The sequence below is a fragment of the Pyrgilauda ruficollis genome, unplaced genomic scaffold (assembly GCF_017590135.1).
Source record: "Pyrgilauda ruficollis isolate IOZ18807 unplaced genomic scaffold, ASM1759013v1 scaffold29, whole genome shotgun sequence".
Taxonomy (NCBI): Eukaryota; Metazoa; Chordata; class Aves; order Passeriformes; family Passeridae; genus Pyrgilauda; species Pyrgilauda ruficollis.
Window position 1 is genome coordinate 5,024,235 of NW_024524266.1, and position 13,383 is coordinate 5,037,617.

General features: G+C 36.2%; 1 protein-coding gene across 1 annotated transcript in view; it reads right to left on the bottom strand.

The window, feature by feature from the left end:
* Positions 1-2,162: 2,162 nt before the first annotated feature.
* Positions 2,163-13,383, bottom strand: part of ANOS1 (anosmin 1) — a 131,351-nt gene continuing 120,130 nt past the window's right edge. Inside the window, exons 10-14 of the mRNA XM_041472487.1 lie at positions 12,527-12,621; positions 10,330-10,501; positions 8,945-9,165; positions 7,187-7,328; positions 2,163-6,509 (exon numbers count right to left, since the gene is read on the bottom strand). Coding sequence (XP_041328421.1) covers positions 6,451-6,509; positions 7,187-7,328; positions 8,945-9,165; positions 10,330-10,501; positions 12,527-12,621 — 689 coding nt within the window. The 3' untranslated portion in view covers positions 2,163-6,450. The remainder of the gene's footprint in view (positions 6,510-7,186; positions 7,329-8,944; positions 9,166-10,329; positions 10,502-12,526; positions 12,622-13,383) is intronic.

Below are 13,383 nucleotides of genomic sequence, written 5' to 3' on the forward strand. Positions count from 1 at the left end.
GTGTCATCTTATGCTCTTCTGTTCCCAGTGCCTCCTCTACCTTTCACTTACATAAAATGACAGCATGGAAATTCCAGCTTATCACTCTGCATCTGCTCACAACTGTGCAGTCTGAACCATTTCAATCAGGCAACATTTTCTAAATAAAATACAAAATTATGACAAAAATGTTGACTAATCATTACTAATCGGCAAACTCAGTTACGATGAAAGACTGAAAATTTTGAACCTATTGCACACATATTAATGCTGAACAGCTTGTGCAAAAGACAAGCAAGCTCTCTTTGCTGCACAAATACATTTGCACACAAATATAAAGGGATATTTGTGTGCAGCATATTTGCCTAACTCTCCTGAAAAATGACAGTCCACTGCTTCCAAAGTTGATTTTCCATTGAGAAGAAACAGACCTGCTGAATGCAGCTCATTATTAAGTAACATGAATAAATCACCAGCACAGGTAAGGAACTGGGTACAGAAAGCATTCATAAATTCTTTAGTTTCTGTGCCTCACAGCACTCTCAGTAAATGCTTTTAGCAAGGTGTGTATTAAATATTCATCTACACTCCTGCCAGCACCTTGAGCAGGAGCAAGAAGGAAATTAAGCACAATGCAAAGGGGACACAGCAATTCACTCCTTGCACGTTGGCTCTGTTCCAAAGCTGACATTCTCGCTGCTCTCCCTGGTGCTTGCTTCACCGTCCAGGAGCTGCACTGCCACCGAGGGGCTGCAGCCACTGTTTTGGCCCATGGCCTTACTCAAGGAGGCTGACATAGATTCAGAAAATGACAATACCACACCTGTAATCAGAAAATAGAAATATGGAGGACTGGTTTTGTACTGGAACAAGCTTTCATCATGTTCATTTTTTTTTTTTTATGAAATGGAATCTTTCGCGTGTATTCTGGTTTTAGGTGCACAAAAGCCAGGTTGTACCACCCCCAAAATGATGAGTACTGTTCAATATATAGTACATTTGCTTTATTTCATATGCTTTATTTAATCCAGTCACCGTGTCCTTTAAACGAATGTAGAATAAAATCATTCTTTGAGGACATGGAATGAAAAAATGAATTGTTATTCTGAATTACAATGTATAGAACAACTCAACCATTTATTTTGACAACTTACCCATTCATCTGTTCAAGTGATATATCATTCTTATCTGGGTTTACTGAGCCACAACAGCAAATACCATAGAAATAGTCCAACTTGCAGAGAAATTTAAAAATAGGGATGCTTCTAAATATTATTCATTTATGTAAGAAGAAAATCAAAACTAGAAATATAAGCAGTTATTCTAATCAGATAGAAATACCAGGAAATTTTGGAGGTTTTGATCAATTTCACAAAAAAGAAATGCTTATTAGGTAAGTCAAGAGTTACCCAAAGGTGCATCTCCACACTAAGGATATTGCACCTGAGAATAACAGTGCATCTATAGAATTTGAAACAGTTAAATATTTTTACTAAGACAGATATTAATATTTGTAAAAAATACAGAATTTAAACCATGGGATACTGCACTTTAGAACAGAAAACACTCCAAATCTAGTGCATACACAGACTCACCATGAGTTTCAGTCATTAAAATCTTGGCTTATAGGATCAAGCCACTGGCAAAGATCTGCAACTTAATTAATTTAAGTTAGCATAACAAAAGGATCGACAAATCTTCACTGTGAACTATCCAGTTAGACTAGAAAAAGGGCAAGCTCTTATGAATGACTTTTTACTTCTAGTACTGGTTTAAATGTAAATGACCCAAATAATATTTAAATTTATTTTCACATTATCCTGAGATTATCAAAGAAAACAAAATGCTGCAGTAAAGAGAGGATGAAATGGTATGACTTCAGACACAATGAAATTTAGATGAAGCAGAGGTACTTGGTATGACACTAATTTTTCTTACATGGCTCTATCTCTTCAACTCAAAAAAAGCAAATTTCTAAATTCTGTATGGAGGACATAATGTAGCAATATTTTGATGTAGGATAGTTTATTACATAAACAGTATGTACAAATTCTAAACATGAAAATAGTGAGTAAAAGAAATCAGACTCTATTTACATTTATATTTTTTTTTACAAAATGTTTTTACAAGTGTATATTTTTTCTCTAAATAACAGGACAAACACATAAGACCAATCTTTTTGCATTACATACATAAATAAATATTGACTTTAAATGACTGTTACAGGAACATAATTTCTACAGCCAATTCGGGTAACAGAGAAGCATTTGTTACCTTTACTACAATATAATTAAGTAAAAAGGAAAAAATTTACATATAGAGCTCTGTTAATTACTTTGCAAATTGTACCTTACTAATATATCAGTAGAGGTAATACAGTCGTTACATTTCATGCCCACAACTGAACAATGAGTTTTGGCATGCAAACCCACATATAATCATCAACATCTGCAGGTATCCATTTACATTTTTTTAAATAAAGGGTTTTCTTAATCATTGAAAACTACATGCAACAGATTATTAGTAGCATATTCCTGGTTAAAATGCACAAGTTTTGCTTAACATTATTTTTAGTAATTGATGTTCACAGGTACTGATCAAAAGGGTAGGAACATACTTGGCACATAGTATAAGAAAATGAATTAATAAATAAGTCAATATCACTATGACATTTACATATACACAAAAATAAACATTTTTATGGTGTTTTACACAGAATTTAGAACTGTCTGGTTCCCCCACTTTGTTTTACAAGGCCCTGATTTAAGATATTATTCAAACAAAATCTGACACCCATGCTTGATTTGAAGCATCACTAAAGCTCGTTCTTAACTGCACAGGTTTACTTCCATCCCACTGACTTCCTTTGTGCCAACCTTCCTGAATCAGGACCCGCTTATTGGAAACCCTCCCTGACTCCAGCTAGGACCATGAAGACAAAAGTATTGTGAAATAAATTGACTCAGTATTAAGGTTTCTATAAAGTTCTGGTAATACCAATTAGCAGAATTGCCAAATTCCCACTCACATTAGCAATGACTTTGTATGTGACCACACCAAGTATCAGTGTCAATGTCAGCATTGCCATACCAGGTCCTCAGCTCCTTCTGAAGCCACTAAGTTGAGGATGTTCAGCATTTAAAAAATCAGACTTCTTATTTATTGTCTGTGTGCTATATTCTTAATGAATATTCAAGTTAGTACATGTGGATGATACAGCACAAGTTCTGTCTTATTTTCTCCTGCTCTATAAACAACTCAAAAATGGTCAAAAAAAAAGATATAACAAGAACAAACCAGTTTCTTCTTATACAAAAATCACCAACAAACAAAAAATCACTTCACAAAGCAGTTAGCAAAAATAGCATAATCTTATAATTCTCCTTTAAGAAATAAAGATAAAATGCATCCTGAATTCAACTGACTAATCCATCAGAATCGTACACAGTAAATAATACATTAGTGTAAAGGTGCAGAGTATCTTAAAACATCCCAGTATCTCTAATATCCTCCCAATATTAACTCTGAATTACACAACACCATTAGAGAAAATAAATCTTTAACTAGGGAATTAAGTAGTAAATTGCATCTATATTGCTGAATTAAATGTTTAATGTGGCTTAGTCTAGTAAATTAGGACAATACCCTGTGTGATTCAGCAAAGAAAGCTTTAGAATTAGGCACTAAAAACTTCAAATCTGTACTGCTAATTTTAAAAAAATAAACAGAAAATCATTCACAGCTCGGAATTTAACATCCATGCATGAGCTTTGTTGACTTTGTATTTTTCATATTTGATTTGGAGGGTGACTTGAAAGGTGAGTTGATAAGATCATTTGTAGAAGGAAAAAAATAATTTACATCTTAGCAGACTCAATATAATTCACTTGATCACTACATTTCTACTTTCAACTTTTGGTTTTGATCAATCTAATTCAGAAAGGAAAACGTCTCAGTGCTCTTCAAAAGTACACTGTTACTTTGAACAGAAGAATGCCTCAGAGGGAATGGCATCAGCAAACAGTAACCAACCATCTTGATTCTTCTCAGAAGGATGATTTCATGAGGACTCAGGGCTCCTAACTTCCTGCTTATCTCCAATGAATTGGCATCATTGCACCAAAGAGCAACATCTATGCTTTCCAGTGCCACTATGAATGAAATATAATTTCATTAACATTAATCAAGTCGCTGTCAATTTGATCCAGCACAAGTAGAACAGACTGTGATTGAAAGGTTTGGACAGAATTCTTCAGAGAAGACTGAGGTAATTACTTTCTCTGATCCTGCTGATCCAGCAAACACCACACAGATCACTTCTAGACTCATCTATGCCCTGTGCAATCCAAATGTGAAAGCAGTGCTGCACACCAGTCCAATGCAAATTTTGTTTTCTTTGTAAAAACATACACATGAAACACTCTTATCCTGACAAAAAGATCTCAAGACTATGGCATTCTGAAAAAACTGAAAATAAACCTTTATACTACAGATTTTTGGAATAAGAGTTCATCTGCTAATTTGCTAATGTATTTTGGAAAATAGAGGAAGGAATTCAAAGCACCATAGCCTTTAATATATTTTAAGCTATTGTTAAAGGACTTTGCAAACCACGTAGCAATAGAAAAAGTCTGGGAAAATTCTTGGTCACTAAGTGAAATATCTAAAAAGACAGCAACCAAAATAGAAAAAGAATGTAAAAGAGCCCTTTAAAACTGAAGGTAAAATTGTAAAAAAATTGTAATGAGCAAACGATCAGAAATTAATGCAGTTTCCTTCCCCCATGTGGTATAAATGCTGTAAACTTCAGTACAGACAAACTGAATATTTCATGAACATTCTACTATGACAAACACAGCCTGATCCTCAGTTTCAGATAGGTATTTCTTCATATTTGCTTTTTCACAAAACAGTTTGTCATCAAGACAAGGGAAATACATGTACCACTAATGTCCAAGCTCCTCTTATTGAATATCTCAGAAAAACATGAAGCACAGATGAGTCTGTATCATCTGCTGGTAGAAAAAGTGGCCACTTTGTCCAGTTGGAGTCAAATTTTGAGGTACATTACCCTGATGTGATGATTCAAGGAGCAATGGAAATGGTGCCAAAGAATCCAGGAGCACTTTGAACATCTTGAACATTAAGAGCTGATTATGGGTATTTGTATGGATGTTTATTGGCAGATACTTTCCACCCTCTCAATAATAAATCCAAGCAGTTTCTGTTTACTATTGAGACATGTGTCTCTGTGTGACAAATTATTCTAGACAGTTTATATTGCACAATAAGGCAATATGAATTCCCTTATGGTTAAAAAGGGCACCCTTCTGTCTAAATTTGAAAAATGAATTCAAATAAACTATAAGCCAATGTTTTCCAGATGCCAGAATATTGTCACATAATTCTTTCTGTAAGCAGAACAGCAAAATAGAGCCAATACATCCATCCTTCTGTTCTAAAGATCCACAGGGAAAAGAAATATGTGCATCAAAATTCAAAGCCAAAAAGTAGCTATACAGCTACTATAATAATAAATGTGCCTCAAAAATTCAATTTGTAAAACTTTGATGTTAACTATTCAGATTTTTCACTAGGAAATTGGTGTTTGTATTCAAGATAATATTATACCTTGAAATATTATGCAGCAAAAGTATTGTAAGATTTTAAAAGTTATTCTTCTAGGACCTATCAATTAATTGCATTCATTGCCATAAATTTTAAACAATTCTATTAATTGGCATTTGTTTCTCTACAATGGTATTTCTACCCTGTATATCCTTTAACTATTAACTATATTAATAGAAGATCTACATGACAGAATATTACCACTTTAGACCAGATGGGTAATACATATGTATCATCATCCTCCTCCATGGTGACAATACAGTTATTAAAAACTGGGTATTTCAGGGTTACTGCTACTGGTATTTATTTTACTTATGTGCTTATTTCAGACAAATTGAGATATTCTTTAATATCAAAACACACTAGACCTTAAATTGGTGACAGGCAGGGCTTTAAGTAAAATAGATAATTTAAATCCATTAATGAGAAAATCTTTCAGAAGTATGTATACATCACAGGACCTTGCAAATACTAACATTGAATTAAATAAGAGAAAAAGCTGCATACACTGCACCCTTTTAACCTACTTTAAACACAGAATAAGAAAACATTATAATGAACAGTATCATTAATATTTTCTCACAGGTGTTAAGTTGGATGTGGTCTTCAGTTTGTTGAATAGTGCTGGTATGGAAATGATACTTGCTGTGTGATTCATCCTGGTCATGGTGCAAACATAATTCTTCATGTCTAAACTACAGAGAAGTAGATCCAGATCGTACAGGATGGTAACTTCCATTGGAAAACTGGGTTCACTGCTCCAACAGATGTGCTGTTACCCAGCCCTCATTTGGGAGCTCAGTTTTTTTCCCCTCAGTTATTTGTATAATCATCTGAAACAGTCTAATATTTCTCTGGGGATGGCTTGTAGTGATGTGGATGATGCTGCTTCAGATGAGGTCCTAAACAAAAGAACAGGAAATTATGCACGTATCAAACCCTGGGTATGTAATGCCAACTGAATCCATACTGAAAAGGCTTTGTGAGACCTTCAGCTTTCAATCCTTTAGCTTGTAAGTGCTGAGTCTCTGCTGGCAACTATGTGTATGTTCAGTCCAGAAAACTTCAGCAGGCCTTTAAAAGGACAAAAATACTCAAGCAGACAGATTTTGAACTAATTGTATTTTTTACTTGGCTTTGCAACACTGAGCTGTATTATTCAGTAACACATGAAGTGCTGGAAATAGCCTTTAAGAGGTTTGCCTTGCTTTAGAAATATGTTTAAGCTCTAGCTATGCTGGACTGAGTGAACCCAGAAAAACCTAATCTTGAAAGCTATGAAATACTCCAGGCTGCCCCTGGAGAACAGACCAACTCTGAACCCCAAGTGCTATAGGCATAAGCCAAAGAGCTGTGGCTGCAAGAAAAGGCAAATGTTAGACCACAGAAACTGAGTGAGAGAAAGACTGTATTTGCTGATGGACAGTTATCAGGGGATTTTCACACATCTTAAGTTTATGGAATGCTACTGGAATCAGGAAAAACTTTAAGGCTTGAGAAAGGCTTCCACCCTTTACATGTGGAAAATCAAAATTCTGTAACATGTCAGGAGCACATGTCAGAAGAGTGCAGTGCTTACTGTGGGGTGCAAATGGAGGAAGGTCGGGCGTTCGGAAGGATTTAATCGTGGCTGGCCCTTCCCCACCAGTCGTCAGCACCTGAACTTCCAAGCGGTACAGCATGGAGGGCCTCAGGTTGGGCACGGTGAGTATGTAATGATCCTAAAAATAAATACATCACTTCAATTCTCAGACCACTGAGGAATAAAACACAGTTGCTCTGCTCACACACATCAGTGGTTTAAACAGTTCTGTCACTGTCAGCAGCCACAAATTATTTTTTATAGAATTTTGTTAAAAGGATTTAATGTATGCATCACTTTGTTGAGTATGTTTGAATTTTTTGCCTGCCATTCCCTTTGAACAAACACATTTTTAACCATAATACTACGGTTTCATGTGTACAAGGTCCAAGTTGTTACAGACTTTTATGGAAAGTGTGCTGATCACTTTAGTGATGCGCTCATCACCAAAAAATGAATCAAAATGTATTTTCCTTATTTTTAACCATTATTTTTAACAAACATGTTCACTACATATACTTGTTTTTATTTTGGATTTGCATGTGGATTCTACTAATTGGTAATTTAAGTAGTGGCTGGCCTGGGGCCACTTCCACAGCTCGTGGGAAAAAAAAAGGGTGACCACACTAATTTCAGATTTGTCCCAGTTACACCATAAGAATTTGCCTTCTGCTCTTAAGGCATCATTTACAGCATGATGGACTCACTTTTCACTGCTCCATACCTTTTGTGGTCACTTAGACACGTATTAAACAACTTCAAAGTAATTTTATAGAAACTTCCATATGGGAATACATCTGGCTAAAGATATTAGGGAATACTGACAGATATTAGGGAATCAGAAGTCATTCATCTACATCAAAATCCAAACTATAAATCATCTGCATTAAGTTGGAACAAATCAGTCATCTTATTCCAAGCTGTAAATGCCCAGTCCTGGGAAGGGGACAGCTGGAGAAGTGATGCTGGACAGTGTGGGCAACAGGGTGTTCCTGCCACCACCAGGCTGGTGTGGCCAGGAATCCACGGGACAGGTGCTTCTGGTTGGCATTATACCTGCCCCATGTGGGGAAGCCCAAGCACATTGTGGGGATAACTTTGGTTATTCCTGTGGGATAATTTGCTGCTAGTGCCAGAGCAGATAGCAAAGAGGAAAGGAGAGAGAGAAAAAGTGGGAGGAAACATGTTTTCCTGGAAAATTAGCACATATTCTGAGATGGGACTGCCTTTATGAGACCTGGCTGAAGCTCCATCTCATCCAAATCCTGCATGGGTAGGGCAGAGAGAGGAGTGCATACATTGCACTTGTACACTCACTCTGCTCATTCAGGTGCTCCTCCAGCTGAGCCCTATGCATTTCAGCCCTGGTTGTGTAAATACTACATTTTCAGTCAGAGTGAATGGTCCTTGGTATAAATATCCTAAATTTTGGTGGTTTCTGAGAGACAGAAAATACTGTTTCAACTCAAATCATAACCTTCTGCAAGTTATCCATGTGCTAAAAATAGACAGATACATACAGTGATAGATAATTAAAGGCATCTCCAGACTCCACAGTTTAAAATGTTTGATGTATTATCAAGAATAGTAGCTATGCTTTGTATCTCCATCAAGGAGGAAAAATTAAGTACTTCCTGCTCCAACTTACCTGCAGAACCAGTGTTTGACATCTGTATCACCACTAAACATTACAAATGAGGCACAGACACACAAACTTAGGGAGCCACTGGCAAAAGAAAGCAACAAAGAACTTACTGCTGGCAGTATCTGTGACTGGGAAATGATGCTGTTGGGTAAACTGTTCTGCCGGCTCTCTGTGGTCACTTCTGCCCAAGTGACTTGAAAGCCTGTCATGGGCTGGTGCAAGTCTGCCTTAGATATCTTCCAGGAAAAGTGACCAGTGATGTTACCTTCCTGAACAATGAAAGACGCAGACAGATTCTCGGGTTTGGCCAACACTTTGGGTAGAACTGGCACTATAAATTTGGAAAGCAAAAAAGAAAAAAAAAAAGATAAGCTAGACTTTTAGAGATAATCTTCAATAATATTAATTTAATTTCAGAAATCAAGGCCCGGCAGAGCTGTATTTCTGGTGTTACACATGGTGCAGGCAGCTTTCCACCACCACATTTTCAGTGTTAACTAAAAACTTATGTTTGATACATTCCACTGACATTTTGGACCAAACTCAAACTTCAAATAAAACGCTCTCAGCTGCAGGTACAGAAAAGAAAGCTATGGCATGTAAAGGGAACCATTCTCTTGCTCCTCATATTTCAGAATACCTGAAATCAGACTGGAAGTTTTGGGACCACAAGAAAATGCACAGGGTAGCACAGAACTCCATAATTGAGCCAAAGAGTAAAATTCATGCAGTATAACTGTAGTACAAGTTAATAGGAGAACTCTGATTAGGGGAAAGTTATACCTGAGTTACAGTTGCCCAGGAAGGCTATAATGCTGGAAACATGAAGGCCAGCAGGGTTCTGAGTGACTTACGGAGCATGGGGGGCACCCTTGGGAACAGGAGCGACTCAAGCTGAGAGGGCTTCCCTCCACCAGAGAGAGAAGCATCCACACTCAGCAGTGCAAAGCCATGGCTGACCTGAGCCAGGACCAGCTGACCACAGAGGTCCTCTCCACCTAATATCTGCATAATTCTGCAACTCCCATAACCCTCTAGTTACACATTGTGACAATGCTGGAAAAGATAATAGGGCCTGTAGTTCTTATTTGAGAGCAGAATTAACCTAAACAAAATCAAACTGAAAAAGCAGCTTGCGTTTGCAGCAAAAGATTAAAAAGATGGGTCACGCCACGATAATCATGTTTACAGTTTTCCTCCATCATTATGATAAATTCAATGGGGAACCATTCTTCCTTACAAAAAAAACCCCAACCACGCCATTACAGATATTAGGGTATGCCCACTACAATTGCTCTTAATTGACAAACCAGTAATAATGTACTAGCCAAAATCGATACTGTTGTGTATTTCTGTTGATTTTCACATAACCATTAGTGATATTTTTATTTATTTTGAATCTCTCGATCTCTATCCTAAAACTGCTTTTAAGACTCTCTTTTGGTGATTATAAATGCTTTTGGAACTATTTGGTAGTTCTCCAGATCATGCTTACCTCCTTCAGCAGGACAATTAATGTGCTTGTGTTTTTTTTCTTTAAATGCAGAGCAAGGTGGGGTAACAAAGAAAGTACTCTCAGCCTTAAAACGACCTTTAGATTTTGCAGGCAGAACAGTTACTTTGTACTTGCATGAAAATGACAGGTCCTTCAGAATAATGTAGTTTTCCTACAATAAGAAAAACAAAAAGATCACATGCTGCAAATAGAGCCCAAGAAAAAAAAGAATGAACAAATTGAAAAATAACTTTGGCAAAAGATGAAAAGTTCTCTCCACAAAAATATTTTCCTGGATGCTTAACACATGCCAATGTGGTTTTAACTCAGAGAAGAAAGAAGTATTGTCAATGTCATGATTATTTTCAGTAGTAAAATATATTAGTATGGTATTTGAATATGTCCTTCAATTCTACACAGTTCCTTCGACATGCAGCATCAAAGCAACTGACTTCTAATATTTAGAACAGTCTCTGTGAATGATGGCAGTGGGGGTAGCAATGTGAGGATATAAATGCTAATCGAATTAAATAAATGTAAGAAAGCTGGGTTAAGCTGCTGTAAATGACAGGCTTCATCTATGTTTAACTTTTTAAAAGCACATTTAAAGTCAGCATAGCATTATGGATGCATATTTTTCCACTTGAGTACATTAAGTACTTCTATATTCTTATCGGGAAGAAAAACTCCTCAGCTAAATACAAAGCAGAAGTCTCTATTTAAGGACAATGAGTGGAGAAGAAAACTTTACACAAAGTGTAAGTGTCCTTCTAAATTCTTACCATTGTCTGAAGTACTTTTGAAAATTACAGTCTGAAAGCTTTAACACAAATAATATACGGAAAAAAATGTTTGGTTGGTTGGCTTTTATCCTGAAAAAATCTCTAATAATATGTTAATGGCTCAGGTCAAAAGTCTTCTGCTACCTTTTAGATCTTTAATTCCCTTCAGAATCGCTAATTTTTCATGTTCTTCTGCATAACTCCCTCTTTTTTCTAATTGCAAATTAGTCTAACCTTCACTTGGAAGGTCATTTTCATGGGACACACCCATTGGGCTCAGACTGGACTCCCTGCCTTCCACCTGCTGGGAAAGTGGCCCAACAGATTTGATGCCTCCTTAAAATTGTGACAGGACTATTTTCATTTATCAAGACAGATGGGATGAATTACCATAAAATGATATGAAATAAGGAAAAAAAGGAAATAAGTTCATTAATCCCACAATGCATTTGGACAGATGTCCAAACAGTCTTTCCTGACCTCTAGTGGAAATGAACTTCTTAAATGTTAAGTTTTTCCTATCTCCATAACATAATGTCAAAATAATTTTTTTCAATTCACCTCTAATTTGGGCTTTGCTGACCCCATGAAGCAGTAAATCTTACAAGTTAACACCATCCTGTGTGAGAAATTATGTCTTTTGATTTACTCTTTCACATGACATTAAGTCTCCTGAATTGATGGGGTAGTACAGACCAGGGTAAGAAGGAAAGGTGAATTGTGATTTTGTCCATTCTGCATAACACACTAAATCAATTCTGATGCACCAATCACATTACTCTGTTGTTCAAATAATGTGTTATAGAGACAGATGACACTAGATTGCCAACAAATTCAGTAGGAAGTACTGCCACTGCAATATATATTTGGGCTGCCATGTACTTACATGGAGCTTTTCTCCCCATCTGATATCTGTCCGACTTCCAGATTTAATATCTGGTATTTGTCACCTACAGTCCTTCTTTTCTTATCTATAATTCTCCTCAGGGAGAATGCTCACCTGAAACTCACCTGCATGTCTAAAAGAAAACCTGGTTTATTAATTACTATTATTACTGTTCAGTATTTGCACTGTGCTAAAGTCTTACATTATTAATTGCAGACAAAGCTCCATTTTCTATATCCTGTAGAGATATAGAGGTACTTAGTTAAGAAGTTTGTCTGGTCTCATTTTCTGAATAACAAAAACAAATAAAATATTTTAGCCTAGTGTGGATTTAGGAAATCCAAGAAACCCAAAACCACTCCAGATACATAATTTTTATCTTTTGCCAAAAAGGAACATAGAAAAGAAAGCATCCTTACTGATCTATGAAACAGGGTAAAACACATATTGTGTTATTTTACAGAACCATCCTTTCTCTTGCTGCCTAGGAGCTACTCAGAGTCAAGCAGAGGGCTGAATGGAGACTTACATAAGTCAGCTCTGTTACTTTCCTGAGTCCTTTGGTGTCATTGTGTGCACAGGACTCCAGTAACCAGTGGACTTGGAATTGATTCATGCTGATATCTAAATGATATAAAAAGAGAGGAAAATACATATGTTTTCACCAAAATACATTAAAGTATCTTTTCACCATTGCAACTCTTCTGGCTTCTCTGAATAAAAACAGAAGGAATTTTAAGTATTGTAGAGTTGGTAATTCCTCGCTAAGAACTCTTTAATATAATGAAGAAAATATTATACACCAATGAAATTTAAAACTTGTATCAGCTAAAGGAGATAAATAGCGAAATTTCATTTTCAGTTACGTTACCATATACTGCTTACATGAAAAAAAAATAATTTAAACTGAGAACTAAAAAAAATAATCTCAATGCTGCTACTTCTAATCACCCTGCAAATAATGAGACAGACTTGGTGTCAACTGCCTGACTCTTTATATTGTTAGAGCATCGCAACACTGCTGCCTGGCACTGCTTGAGAAATCTGTGCCTGAAAATATGTGAAAATGCCTGTAAATCCCCATGCTTTCTTCTGTCAGGATATGCCATAAAACCTGTTCAGTATCTGTCCAAATAAAATTCTAGTCTTGACTCTTCTGAGTAATACTGAAGGCTTAAATTTACTCCCATTTAAATCAATGACAAAACTTGCTGTACTACCAACAGTATAAGCTTTCAACTTATTTCCAGCTCTTCTAGCTTTTTATCGAATAATGCCTGAATAAGGAAGCAAAACAAAGGGCAAAAAAGAATCGACAAAAGAAGGAAAACATTAGGTAGTTCAAGTAGTTCCTGACGTTTTTCTGGATTTCATTCTCTATAGAGG